Here is a 14,102-nt window from a genome sequence, read left to right as displayed (position 1 = left end):
AAATTGTTGACCCGGTCAAAATCGGGCGATCCAATTTTAATTAAAGACCTTAATTGAATACGACACCTTTAAACCTAGGCTAGTGTTACAAAGGATTAAGCTTCAGCTCATTCGGATGAGCAGTTTGAGTGAATCAATATTATGATGTTTGCGCCCGGAGTTTGACTAAACTTTTTCTTGTAATTTGACTAAACTTTGCCTGAATGGATGTACTTCCTCCTTAAACAAATATAAGAGCGTCAAGAAAAAAAGTTTCGAGACGAGAAGCCACCGTCATCCAGCCACGTCCCCATCGTGGATGACGTGGACCGCGACTCCCCCGAGCGGCGTCCTTATCGGAACCCACTCCCCCATTCTCCCGCTGCCACCGGGCCCCAGCTATCCATTCCTCGCGCCCACTGCGCCCCGGGACCCACCACCACATTCCTTTCTTCCACCCCAAGAGCAGGACCAGCTTCTTTCTTCCGCTTGATTTCTTTCATCAAAGTCGATTTGATATCAGCGCGGATCGGAACGGAACCGAGCTGAGCGACACTCGCGACCGAGCAACCCCTAGCCTGAGGACCATCCCTGCTCGATGGCCAACCCCTCCATGGCGGCCGGCGGCGGGGTGCCGTGGGCGGAGGGGGCCCGCGCCGTCGGGGCCCAGATCCGCAACCGCCTCCGCGTGGCGCCCGTCGACCGCCGCTGGCTCTGGCGCCGCCCCGAGGGCCGCGCCGCCTCCGAGGCCGTCCGCCAGTGGTCCGACCGCCTCCGCGCCATCCTGCACCGGGACAAGCAGGGGCCCGACCAGCAGCAGCAGCAGCAGGGCCCCGCCTCCCCCGACGCCGCGGCGGCGGCGAAGGCGAAGCCCTCCTCCAGCGCTCTCAGGTTCTACAGGAAGAAAGGTACGCGTATCTCTTCTTTGCTGCCATTGGTCTCATGGCTCCATGTCAAAAACCACTGCGAAATGAATGTTTGTTTGATGTCGCCATTGTTGGCAGGAGTATATTCTTTGCAGTAACTTTATACATAGCAATCTGATTCTAGCCTAACGAGGTTATAGATGTGCCGCTCCTGGTTTATGTGTCCTCTATTGGGCTCTCTTATTATACGAGGGGGAGCAAGAGAAGAGATTTTACTCTTTGCACCAGTTTCTAAATCGCATCTCTTTGTCAATGCAGTGGGCAAAGAGGTTAACGGGGTCGAAGATTCCGTGATTTTCCGCTCGCTCCAAGCACTGGCCGTTCCTCTAATTGGCAATGCTTGCTATGTTTTTATGCACGGCCTTAACTCTGTCCAGGTATTGTAGCTCAAGAGTGATTGATTTTCCAAAATACTTGAGCCCACGGGCTTCTGCTAACCTATGAAGTTTTGCAGATTTATGGTGCGGAGAAACTTCAGCAGGCATTACAAGAGAGGCCTAAAGACAAACCTCTTCTAACGGTATGTGCCAATGTGGCCAAGTAGTTGCAAAACATTACTCTATTGCATTGCATGACATATCGTCTGAAGGTAGCAAGTAGTCATAAAACCATACTCTTATATGGCTGCAACCCATACTGAAGTGATGGAGAGCCTAAACACAAACCTCTTCTTACGGTATGCGCCTATGTGGCCGAGTCACTGCAACTTGTACTGAAGTGGTGGATTGGTTGTATATGTCCTTTTAGAAGACGATGGCCTGCATATTTTCTCTTATGAATTGTGGCATCTCCTAACTTTTAAACTGTAGTCACTTACAGTTTTACATGGCGCATTTCTTCCTTACTGCATATTTTTCTCCACTATGCATTCTTCTAATCACCCCATGCTTCTGTCGTTTTCATAATCTTAGGTCAGCAATCACGTGGCTGCTATGGATGACCCTTTTGTAATTGCGTCCCTTCTGCCACCATCTGTTATGATGGAAGCACAAAAGCTGAGATGGACACTATGTGCGACTGATCGTTGCTTTACAAATCCAGTTCTGTCCACCTTCTTCAGGTCTGTTAAAGTGTTGCCTGTTAACCGTGGTGAAGGCATCTACCAAAAGGTATGAGATACATTTCGTTTACTGTATGTAGGGGTCTAAAGCTATTTATTTCAAGTATGTGTGCAGTAGATTGGCCATGCAAATTTTGATGTTGGTAAACCAGTTTTTTTATGGTATATACTTGGAGAAATATTGATATTTAGCTTGTGACTAATGATGCCATTTAAACCAGTATCACATTGTTGGGAGACACTCGCTGGGCTTTGCCTTAAACTTCCTATCATTATATTAAGACCATGAACTTAACTAGCATGCTACATCCTTGTATTCAAAACAAAGTTTGAGCTACCTGTAATATGCAGTGCCTCATCGTTGGTAGAAATTCACAAGAGGTTTGTGAAGTTTGTATGTTTGGATCAGTGCTCCAATCTGCTAAGGGTCTTAATCGAGCATTGTAGACTGCACATCATCTTTCCTTGTTCTACCTTTGAAATGAATAGTGAGGATGCAGTATACCTGTACATGGTTGAATGTGTTGAGTTTTCTCTTCACAGAACACCACTCTTTATTTTCGCTGTTCAGGGAATGGATATGGCGCTCTCAAAGCTTAATAATGGTGGATGGGTTCATATATTTCCTGAAGGAAGTCGTTCAAAGGATGGAGGGAAAACCATTGCTCCTGCTAAGAGAGGTGTTGGAAGGTTAGAACATTATTTCCTTGTACTGTGCTATCTGCAATTATTAGTGAACTCCTCTTGACTTACTTTTTTGTAAAAAAAAAGCCTGCATTTTGCATATATGTATCAGTTTTTGCGGTCTTTGTTGTAGTTTTTGTCCATTGTTAAGGGCCACCCGTTTAATTGCTCTTTTTCTTCTCCTTACCAGATTGGTAATGGATGCTGACAGCCTACCGGTTGTTGTCCCCTTTGTCCATACTGGGATGCAGGACATAATGCCTGTTGGGAAACGTATCCCAAGAACAGGCAAAAGGGTGTGTGCCCCTGCACGCAACTCATATTTCTTGTTGTCATGGAATTTAGCTGAATACTGAACTACTTATTTATTGATTTGGTTCTGTAGGTGATAGTGGTTGTTGGCGACCCAATCAACTTTGACGACCTGATGGCTGAGAACAGCAACGACTCCCAACATATTTCTAGAGGTGACCTGTATGACAAAGTAACCGAAAGGATTGGGCAGCGGCTGCAGCAACTGAAGGTGGAGGTCGACAGATTGGCGGCAGAGCAGAAGGCCGAGCTCCAAAACTGTCACACAGCCGACACAGTCAACGACGGGTACAAGGTGTGGCAGCAGGTCGACTGGGAGTCGTTCGGCATAGGGAACATGCTGTCAGCAGCCGCCGAGCATTCGTCAGCCCAAGAGCCCCCAAAGCAGATCCAGCACGAAGTGCTCCTGGCGGAACAAAGCGTGTCTCCAGCAAAGCAGGCAGAGCCCGAGCCGCGCCTCGAGGAGGAACAGAGCGTTTTTTCTCCAATCTCTCGCGTCCCACACTGGTTCAGCCGGCACACGGACGCCTCGGAGCTCATGGGGTTCGCCGCGCGCGGCCTTGTCAGGAACGGCAGGTCCATGCAGGAGGGGTACCGGCAGTTCCAGGAGCCGTCGGCGTTCAACGCCTGGTGGGAGGCGCAGACGAGCAGCGCGATGATGCCCAGGTGGAGCACTGCTTGAGATAGGGCACCCTAAACAGAGGCCTTCCCTTTTGTACAGATATCCAACAAGGACGCCGACACGAATCTAGATAGAATGCATCTGTTTTTGCTTTGCTGGTGCTGGCAGTTTTGGAGCTAGTACGAACGAACAATGAACTGGACACCTTAAGTTGTCTTGAGAAGAGATGTGAAATTTCGATAGCTGAAGTCAGGTTTGATGTAAGCATATGTCGGCTTGTTAAGTGTAAGAACTAGGTAGCTCTTTGAAATGAAGGCATTCAGAAGTTTTTTCCTCTTGCCAGAGAAGATGAGCATGCACTCTTTTTGAAAATGAAGTCTCATTTGGAGGCAGTGAGGCAGGGGTGGCAATGACAACTCCAGCAGGTGGTCCACCATTCTCTGAGGTTTCTCCCGGTTATCTCGTGATCAATTTTCTTTCTAGAACCATCTCGTGATGGTGGCAGTAGCAGTTGCATCTGTTATTTTTTTTTTCCTTTTAAATTTTCTTTTCAATAAGGGTGTGGCTAGGTTTTTGAGACTTCGCGAGCCAAGTGATTGAGCATATGAAAAGATGAAAGAAAATATTAAAAAGAAAATTTTACAGGGATCTTCATGTAAGATTTAACAAATATATATAGACTTCGTTAAGTCTCAGTTGACTGAGATTTAGCAATCCTGTTTCAATAAATTATATTAATAAATTATATCTTTTTAGGGGAATTCAGTAAATTAGGTACAGTAGATCTCAAGAGTTACTTCCTTCTTTAATTTTTCTTGAGCGAAATTCGCTGGCGAAGCTTTTGTCTGGCAACGGCACAAAAGGTAATCAGAGCCCGCATCGCGAAGCAAACCCTCCAACGTTCACTTGCCAGTTCGAATCTCAATCTCTTTATAGCCGTTGCAGCCACCCCCATCCTCCACATTTTAAACTCCGACGCCGCCGCAAACCCTTCCTCCATCCATCCATCCACACGCCGCAGCGCAAGCCCTCCCCCAAATCTCTCCTCCCTCCGAATCTCTGCGTCTCCATCCATCAGCAAGCAAGCGATCCCGTCCCACCCATGGCCCTCCGCGCGCTGGACAACACGCTGCCGGCCGCCGTGGCGGACCAGCGGCCCAAGAAGGCCGCCAAGCTGCTCCCCACGGCGCCCGCCGTCACCCGCTCCCCCACCGGCAGCGGCGGCAACGGCAAGAAGCAGCGCAACGACGAGAACTCTGCGCCGCAGACCAAGCCCGCGTCGCCCGTGGCGGCCGCGGCTGAGCCGGCCGTGGAGTACGTCCGGTCCGAGGACCTGCAGCCCGTGCCCGCGCCCAAGGCCCGCGCCGCCGGCCTCGTGGCGGGGCTCGACTCCAAGGACTGGGTCAAGGTCTGCGAGGCCCTCAACGACGCCCGCCGCCTCGCCATCCACCACCCGGCCCTCCTCGCCCCCATCCTGTAAGCTCCCCTCTGCCTCTGATTTTTGTTCCTTCTCTTCTGGCGAATTATTTGGATCCCGTAACGGATCTGACTCGGACCTGCGGGTGAATCATGGGGCAGGGAGAAGGTGGTGCTGGGGGTCGTGAAGACGATGAAGAACCCGCGCAGCGCGGTGCTCAAGACCTCCGTGATGGCCTGCACGGACGTCTTCGCGGCCTTCGGCAACCTCATCTCCTCGGCCTCGGCCGACGCGTTCGACAAGCTGCTGCTGCAGCTGCTGCTCAAGGCGTCGCAGGACAAGCGGTTCGTGTGCGAGGAGGCCGAGAAGGCGATGCGCGCCATGGCCACATCCATGCCGCCCCTGCCCCTGTTGAAGAAGCTCAGGGCCTACGTCCACCACGCCAACCTCAGGGTCCGGGCCAAGGCCGCCGTTGCCATGGCGCACTGCGCCGCCAGGATGGTACGTACCGCTTGTCGACTCAAATCCAGCGGAACTCGATCTGTTTGTTTCGTTTTACTGACGCACGAGATCATGTGTGAATTGGCAGGACGTGGAGACGATGAAGGAGTTCGGGCTGCCGGCGCTGCTGCAGGTGGCCGCGGAGCTGCTGAACGACCGGCTGCCGGAGGCGCGCGAGGCCGCCCGCAGCATCGTCGGCTCCACGCACGCCGCCTTCTTCTTCAAGGAGGCTGCCGAAAAAGAGCAGGAGAAGAAGGAGAATGAGCTAAAGGAGCAGGAGAAGGGGAAGAAGGAGCAAAAGGAGCAGGAGGAGGGGAAGAAGGAGAAGGAGGAAGAGGAGGAGAAGGAGAAGGAGAAGAAGGCAGAGCCGTCGGGCGTGGCGGCGGCGTGGGAGAGCCTGTGCGCGCTGAGCCTGTCGCCCATCTCGGCGCAGGCCGTGGCCAAGATCGTCTCGCAGTTGCAGGCACAATAATCAACTGTTCGAATGATCGTCGCGATTCTGTCTGCGATTCGTAGTGATGCATGCTATCTCGCATGATCTGCCCATGTTCCAGTAGGCTCAAATTATTGGTGTTTCCAGTCCCCCCGATAAAATTATCTACTACTATTACAGTTGAAGAAAACATGGTTCCCGGTCTCAGGAGTGGCTATTTCCCGGAACAAAAAAATGCGTCGCTCAGGAAATTCAGCAGCTTTTCACTGCCTCGCCGGAAAAAACTCTGACCCAGGAGGGATGGTCCAAGACCTGTAGGTACATCGAAAACGACGACGAGGAGGCGTCCTATCTTTCAGCTAGTTTCGGTCCAAACGTGTCGCTTTCCAGTGAGCGAGTGGTGATCCACGCGAGAGTGACCAGCTGGTGCTTGCTTGCTTCCGGGAATCGGAATCCTCATCTTCTTCCTCCCCATATCTCCTGTCGCCCTCCGCGTTCACGCAGCAGCAGCAGCAAAGGCGGCGTCGCACGTTCCTTCCTGCGTCGAGTCCTTGTTCCTTTCTTCTTGATGGACGGGGGCCAGAGCGTCGCCAAGCGGCACGGCGCGGCCGCCGGCGCCGAGGAGGACCCTGACCGGCACCGTGCTCCTCCTCCGGTCCATGAGGCGGCGGATGATCAGGACGACGGCGACAAGAAGGCGCCTCGACAAGGGAGCAGGCGGGTCGCTTCCCTCGACGTCTTCCGTGGCCTCACCGTCGCTGTAGGTCCCCTCCACGGGTGTTTAATTCCTCACCCAGTGAGTTTCATGTCTGCCTGACCCAAGTTCCAACTGTGTTCGTTCGTTCGTGTCTGCGCCGCAGCTGATGATACTGGTGGACGGCGCCGGCGGCGAGTGGCCGGTCATCGGGCACGCGCCGTGGCACGGCTGCAACCTCGCAGACTTCGTCATGCCCTGCTTCCTCTTCATCGTCGGCATGGCCATCCCACTCTCCCTCAAGGTCCCCCTTCTGAACCCTACTTCCTTCCTTGTCCTGTCAGACTGCAGTTTCGTCACACCGTTCGTTGTTCTCAACTTCTCGTCGTACGAATAAAACAAACGTGCAGAGAATTCCAGATCGCGGCTGGGCCGTCAGGAGGGTGGTCATAAGAACACTGAAGCTGCTCTTCTGGGGGATCTTGCTGCAAGGTTGCTTACAAGAAGCATGGAGAACACTGATCTGTTTACACCAATTAGCTTCTTAAGTCTCTCTGTTATACAAATGCCTCTGTGTTTTGACAGTGGTCGCGAAGCGCCACCCCCCTATCTGCAAAGAGGAAATTCTAACACATCAGCAATGTGTCACCATGTCCATACGCAGGTGGCTACTCCCACGCTCCAGATGAACTGACTTATGGAGTTGACATGAAGCACATACGATGGTGCGGCATTCTCCAGGTACCGGACAACACATACTTCCCCTATATTACTTGAAAAGAATGTATGCATTATTACCAGCGAGTGATTTTATCTTTGCTTCTTCTTCAGAGGATTGCCCTTGCATACTTGGTTGTCGCAGTCATAGAGATCGCGACGAAAGATGCGAGGGTTCAGGATCAGTCAAGTTCAGGCTTCTTCTCAATTTTCAGGATGTACTTGTCCCAGTGGTATATATGCATATCCAGACCTTTTTATGTCATCTGAATTGTGAAGCATTGCAGATTTCACATACTAATTGCGGCCTCTGTGTATCTACAAGGATTGTTGCATGTTGCATCCTTTTGATCTATTTGTCCCTTGTCTACGGGATTTACGTTCCGGACTGGGAGTTCAGGGTGCGAAATGTGGACAGCCTGAACTATGGCAAAGTTTTAACAGTATGAGACTTCTCGAGCTCTGCCATTTTACTTTCTTTATTTTCTTGTGAGATTGTTGATGTTGCATACTACTCGTTTGAGCGTAGAATTAACCTTGCATCGTATTGCATGCTGAATTAGCTGAGTCAAAGTTTGCATAGATAGTTTACATCTTCAAAAACAATCTACTTACAAAATGATTTTGCAAGCATATCGCTGGGCAAGCCCAGGAATCCTGCCATTCTTCACCATTTCTTGCCATGACAAGCTGAACAAACTGCATTTCAACAGCAATGTATAACTCAGTTCTTTGTACTTCAGGTAGTTTTCATGTTAGTTAGTGATACTAAACAGAGTCCAATATACAAATCATACTCAAACTGTGCCATGACAGTGTTATTGTTTTGCACCTGTACGATCAAAGTAGTTTTGTGAAAGTTGAAACTCATTTACAGTGTTGTCTAATTTTTTAGGTGACCTGTGGCACAAGGGGAAATCTGAGCCCTCCTTGCAATGCTGTAGGTTACATCGACCGTAAAGTCCTCGGCATCAATCACCTGTACCAGAAACCTGCATGGAGAAGGCACAGGGTGTGTGTTTTCACTTTTGCAGATAACAAAACATTCATGCCTGTTCTTTGCAGTTATTTTCAAACTCTTACCCGCCAACTTATGCACTGGTCTACGCAGGACTGTACTGATGATTCCCCTTATGAGGGGCCTTTCAAAAGGGACGCCCCGGCCTGGTGTGCCTCGCCATTTGAACCTGAAGGGTTACTAAGGTAAGGGTAGTATTTTTTGTTGCATGTCAATGGTGGGATTTCTTATCATCTGACGTAGTAATATATAGTTCACTGTTCTGTGTTGTAGTTCACTGTTGACACTGTTCTTTGATAAAATTTTGCAGCTCATTTTCAGCGGTATTAAGTACGATCATCGGCGTACACTACGGGCACGTGCTTGTTCATATGAAGGTGATTTTGCCTCACATGTCAGGCTTTTTCTGTTGGTGTAGAGTAGCCTACTCTGAGTAGGGACTGACTACAACACATAATGCTGATTGTTGACATGTTTATCATTCCTGCGTGAAATTTCAGAGTCATATGGACAGGCTAAAGCAGTGGGTCACCATGGGCGTAGCTCTCCTCCTCCTCGGAATCATTCTGCACTTCTCTCATGGTAACCAGAGTCCAGAGTACAAAATACACATTCATCAGGAAAAAAAGTTCTCATACATGTTTCCACTCCTCCCCTGTCTGAATACGATTCAACAAAGTTTGCTCTTTCGCATTTCGTTGCAGCGATTCCTCTGAACAAGCAGCTGTACACACTCAGCTACATCTGCGTGACCGCCGGCGCCGCTGGCATCGTCTTCTCCATGCTTTACTTCCTTGTAAGTCCTCAATTTTACAAAACTAGTTTTATTTCTTAATTATTAATGAACAATTGAACATCAGTAGAAAAAAAAGAGAATTTTCAAATCCTCCACATGACATTCCATGAGTCCAGTTCGATCATGAGTGTATGTGATCTTCCATGGCTGACATCTTGAGCATTGTCGACGGCAACATTGTTGAAACCTGCTGGCTTCCCCAGGTGGATGTCGTGAGCCTGCGCTATGTCTTCGAGCCGCTGCGGTGGGTCGGCATGAACGCGATGCTGGTGTACGTGATGGCGGCGGCGGGCATCTTCGAGGGCTTCCTCAACGGCTGGTACTACGACGGGCCCAAGAACACACTGGTAACTGAGAAGAACCTACCTGCATCGACCGCCTTCGGGCTTCAGCACACGCTGAGAAATTCTGTCGCCACTGCAGGTTTACTGGGTGAGGAAGCACGTGTTCGTCAGGGTGTGGCACTCGGAGAGGGTGGGCATCCTCCTCTACGTCCTCGTCGCGCAGATCCTGCTCTGGGCGCTCCTTGCCGGCCTCCTCCACCGGGCCGGGGTCTACTGGAAGCTCTAGTCAGCCAGGAGGACATCGGTGTCATCATTTGCTTGTGTGTGTTGGAACTTAGAATTGTGTAGGATGTGTGTAAGATGACAAGAAACTAGAAGAAAAGATTGAAGGCTCACTGACTGCCCATCATGTGGCGAGTAGAGCACACCTACCAGAGGGAGTGGGAGATCAAAGTCATTGACTGCCCATTATCTTGCTATAACAAGTACGTACATTTCATGGAAAATGATAAGTTGTCGGTTAAATCATTTGCTGAAAGGGCGCAAAAGGATTCCAACATGACCCCAAGCAGAAGCGGGACTAAGCTTCAGAAAGCTAGAAGGCCTGCACCTGGTGAGATGTATGGTGAAGAGGTGAACTAGTGTAGCCTATGGGACTATGGAGAAAATTAATCTGGAATGTCACATTTGTTAACTTATGATCAGCACATTGTTGCTTATGATTAGCACATCCATTGGCTTATGATTATCTACAGTCTGATCCAACTTTCCAGAAATATATATACTTGTATCCAGTCGGATGCATGTAGTAAGCCATCTTTGATTTTCTGAAACTGTTCACAAGGCAGAGGACTGTTAGGCAGTGTTACAAGCAAATCCAATGCCAGCTGAGCCAACTTCCGTTGCTAGCAAGCTACAAATCATCAGCTGGAATCACGCCATCATGCTTTTACCCATATTTTTGTGATGTAAACATCTACTATATGCAATGATGTGATGCATTTATGCTGTGATGTTACAATCATTTGATGATACTACTGTCTTGGCCTCTTTTTGTGGTGTGAAACCGAGAGTGGGTTCTTGGAACATGGGTGCATTGGAGGACTTTATTTTAAATAGTTTAAGAAACACATTTAAATTACAAAAAATCCTGAAAATAATTCTACATGATCATATGGATGGATATTACACCCGTGTAATGTTTGGTGACGAAATAAGTAAACATGTGAGCTATGTAAAAATGACAAAATGACGACATCTAAATAGTGAATAAGATGCACTATTCATCTTTCCAAAATCACGATTTTGTCATTTGTGTGTAACTCACATGTGTCGGGGGTGTCGTGCGATATATGCCAAATGATGGCTTATCATAGTGGGGAAGAGTAGTACGTTGCCGGTGCCTGGAAACGGGATAAGGCGTAGACATGTACGCCGACGCATCTTACCCAGGTTCGGGGCTCTCCTAGGAGATAATACCCCTAGTCCTGCTATGCCGGGTCTCCGCATGATCACTATGTCAATAGAGTGGCTACAAGGTTGCTCCTAGAGCTGTTTGGCTATAGGTGGAAGAAGGGCAAGGCTAGCTCTACTCCTCTCTCTATGTGTGCGTGTTGTCTATGATGCTGAACCCTTTGCATGGGCGCCCTGGGGGGTTTATATAGGCCTACCCCCAGGGGTACAATGGTAATCAGCCTGGATGTAGGACCCATCCGTCAGTGTCTCTGGTGGCCGGCTTCTCCGCCGGCTGCTGGGGCCCGCCGCCTGGTGGGTCCCGCCGGCTGCCGGCCTCTCGGCCGACAGGTAGGGCCTGCCGCCTGCGGGTCCCGTCGGCTGCTTGTTACTATAGCCTCGCCCTTGATGACGAAAGCTTGTCGGGGGAAGCGTGGCTACAGTCCCGCCGCCTGGCGGGCGCTTCACTGTAGCCACATCCGGTCTTATCTCGTTAATGGCACACATACTCCAAGGAAGGGGGAGGGCCGCCTGCTCAGGAGTCGGCCTCCCCCGCGCTGACTGGTCGCGACCAGCCGTCTTCTGGCTTCTCATGAATAGGTAGGGCCCACCGCCTGCGGGCCGTACCGACAGCCCGTCGTGGGGGCATGGCTTCCTCTGCCGTGGATGATGTCATGGGCAGCGTGGCAATAGTGCTGCGCCGGGCGTGGGAGGTTCAGCCGGTACGCCGCACTGTGGCCACGTTCCACCCTGGATTCGGGGGTGGCAGGCTGCACTGTAGCCACGCCCCGTCTAGTCATGTTTTATGTGGGTGCAAACTTTGAGGGCACGAGGGGCCGCCTGCTAGGAGTCGGCCCATTTCCTAGCCGTCTGCTGGATTCCACCGCCCTCTAGCAGCCGGCCGCTTGGACCAGCCTGCCCTAAGAAGGCGACTCTTTGTCTTCGAGGCTTGAGGGGCGCAGCCGGCCCCGATGTCTTGAAATACCATGGGGGGCTGATGAGGCTACCCGTGGTCATTTACTCCGACATTAGTCCCTGAAACTGGTGGGGAGCCGCGGCCGAAAAAGGCGAGAAGCCTCAGCAGCTTCCTACTTCGAGTGGTCTGGTTGCGTTGCTTCGTCCGTCTTCTGAGATGCCGACCGCTAGGAGCCGGCCGTGACCAGGCAGGCCGTCTGGTGATTTCGAAACGTCGTGGTGGGGGCCAGGTGGCACGCCAGCTAGACGTAAGACTTGCTGCCCATTGCCCGCCTACCACGCGGCGCCAGCAGGTTAGGCCGGCCTGCCAACCCACTCGCGCGACGGGACGTCGCCGCAGGCCGGTGCCCGCCACTACAGGGCCTTGGCACGCGCGCGGATCCGCTGCGGCCGAGGCGGGTGGTTGGGCTTCCGCTGCCATTAATACATGCCTTAACTGGCGCAGTGATCGTGGGATCATGGGGGAGTGGGCGCAGTTAATCCCACGACCCCCACCTGCAGGGGAGGAGGGGGGCGGCAAACGCACGCGCGCCCTCCTTTCTTTTTTCCTTCGCGATTCTTCCTCTTCTTCTCTCCGTTGTCGCCGAACCTCTCCTCGCCGCGGCTTTCTCGCTCCACCGCGGTCTCGCCCGCTCGCCGCCGCGCCACGCCACCGACGAGCACCTACGCCCATGGCGCGCTTACGGGCCGACGACTGGGACGGCTCCAACGTCCACGAGGACCACCTCTCCTTTCTTCACCAGACGCGGCGGCTGCCTCGCGAGGCGCACGTGAAGGTACGCGTCCCCCCGCGGCTGAAATCTCGCCGGTGCCGGAGGACGGCGAACGCGTCGTCTTCCGGTCCCATTTTCTTCGCGGCTTTAGCCTTTCGGCGAGCGGCTTCCTGCGCTCCTTCCTCAACTTCTACCGAGTCCAACCGCACCACCTCACGCCAAACACGGTGGTGCTGCTGGCTGCCTTTGTCACTATGTGTGAAGGCTACTATTGTAGGGTGGAACCCTAAGTGAAGATCTTTCATGAATTGGAGGGGGAATCCCCAAGAACAAGATGAACACAAGAGAGAAAACAAGAGGAACACTCAAGAACAAGTCCAATCACACATCCACTAGACCAACAAACACACAAGATCCACAAGGTACATGAACAATCAAAGAGAAACAAGATACATGGTAGAGTTCATCCCAAATCCTACGAAGGAGATGAGGGCTTGATGATCTAGGTAGATCCTTCCCTCAAGGGGGGCTTGAATCCCTAGGGATCTTCTCCAATGGAGGTCTTGTACTCCAATGGAGTCTTCTCTCTCAAGAGGAATCCCACAAGGGGAGGTACATGAGCTAAGCTCTATGATTTGTGTCTATCCTTAGCTAACCCCTCTAATGAGCTAGGTGGGGGGTACTTATAGTCTAGGGACGAATTGTGAGGGGGAGGGGGATACAAGGGCCAAAACCCAAAAAGTGCACGCAGGCACACGCAGGGGTCCGGGCACCCGGGGTGCGGAGGACCGGTCACCCGGTCCGGTCAGGGAGGCCGCGGCCTTGGGGCTGAAGGGGCCGGGCACCCGGGGGTTGATGGCCCGGGCACCCGGTGCGGGCTGGGCCACGCCCAGGAGGAGGCCGGGCACCCGGGGGTGATGGCCCGGGAGCCCGAGGTGGCGGGGGCAGCGCCCAGGCAGGGGGGTGGGCACCCGGGGCGGCCAAGGCCAGCGCCAGGCAAGGGCCGGGCACCCGGGGCGGCCAGGGGCTTCCCCAGTCGGCTGTAGGAGGTGTCCGGGCACCCGGGCTGCTGGTGGCCGGGCACCCGGGGTAGTCCGGCTCCTCCTTTGCTTCGCGTCTTGAGCGTCCCTCTTCCGTCTCCTCCTCCATAGGTGCTTGCGTCTCCGTCCTTGCCTCTTCACGGACTTCTTCTTGGTACCTAAGAATGCACAACAATACCGTTTGAGGTAGAACCCGATTCTCGTGTGAATTCGAATGGAGTTTGAAGAGGAAGGAGTCAACCTCGGTTTCGGTGGCACGTGCGTGTGCTCTTGTCACCGGTCCTCTCCGTGCTTGCGGTGGCGGTGTAACATCCATGGTGATGGTCGAGGGATGCTCCGCATCAGCTACCTTGGTACTCTCCCCACTGTCGAGCTCTGGGGAGAGTGCTTCTACCTCAAGCTCGGCACCGCCACCAAGGGCACAGTCGCTCAGTGCGGAGCTTGCGTGGCGGTGCGGCGTCCGGGTGCCGAGAACCGCT

The 14,102-nt window shown here is 52.3% G+C and overlaps 2 protein-coding genes across 2 annotated transcripts; both read left to right on the top strand.

Moving 5' to 3' along the window:
- The first annotated feature begins 424 nt into the window (after positions 1-424).
- Positions 425-4,341, top strand: LOC123080432 (uncharacterized). The gene is made up of 7 exons (XM_044503358.1): positions 425-887; positions 1,164-1,282; positions 1,360-1,425; positions 1,817-2,014; positions 2,537-2,655; positions 2,840-2,945; positions 3,035-4,341. Exons 1-7 carry the CDS (start codon positions 578-580, stop codon positions 3,641-3,643), a joined length of 1,527 nt encoding a protein of 508 aa, XP_044359293.1. The 5' UTR covers positions 425-577; the 3' UTR covers positions 3,644-4,341.
- Positions 4,342-4,527: 186 nt separating this feature from the next.
- LOC123080435 (uncharacterized) lies at positions 4,528-10,137 on the top strand. Its single transcript, XM_044503360.1, has 16 exons — positions 4,528-5,059; positions 5,162-5,501; positions 5,590-5,949; positions 6,143-6,694; positions 6,795-6,932; positions 7,039-7,120; positions 7,293-7,369; positions 7,460-7,578; positions 7,671-7,788; positions 8,241-8,357; positions 8,457-8,548; positions 8,674-8,740; positions 8,864-8,945; positions 9,068-9,159; positions 9,363-9,506; positions 9,583-10,137. Exons 1-16 carry the CDS (start codon positions 4,686-4,688, stop codon positions 9,727-9,729), a joined length of 2,901 nt encoding a protein of 966 aa, XP_044359295.1. The 5' UTR covers positions 4,528-4,685; the 3' UTR covers positions 9,730-10,137.
- Positions 10,138-14,102: the final 3,965 nt, after the last annotated feature.

Source organism: Triticum aestivum, chromosome 3D, assembly GCF_018294505.1.
Source record: "Triticum aestivum cultivar Chinese Spring chromosome 3D, IWGSC CS RefSeq v2.1, whole genome shotgun sequence".
Lineage (NCBI taxonomy): Eukaryota > Viridiplantae > Streptophyta > Magnoliopsida > Poales > Poaceae > Triticum > Triticum aestivum.
This window is presented reverse-complemented; position numbering and strand designations above follow the sequence as displayed.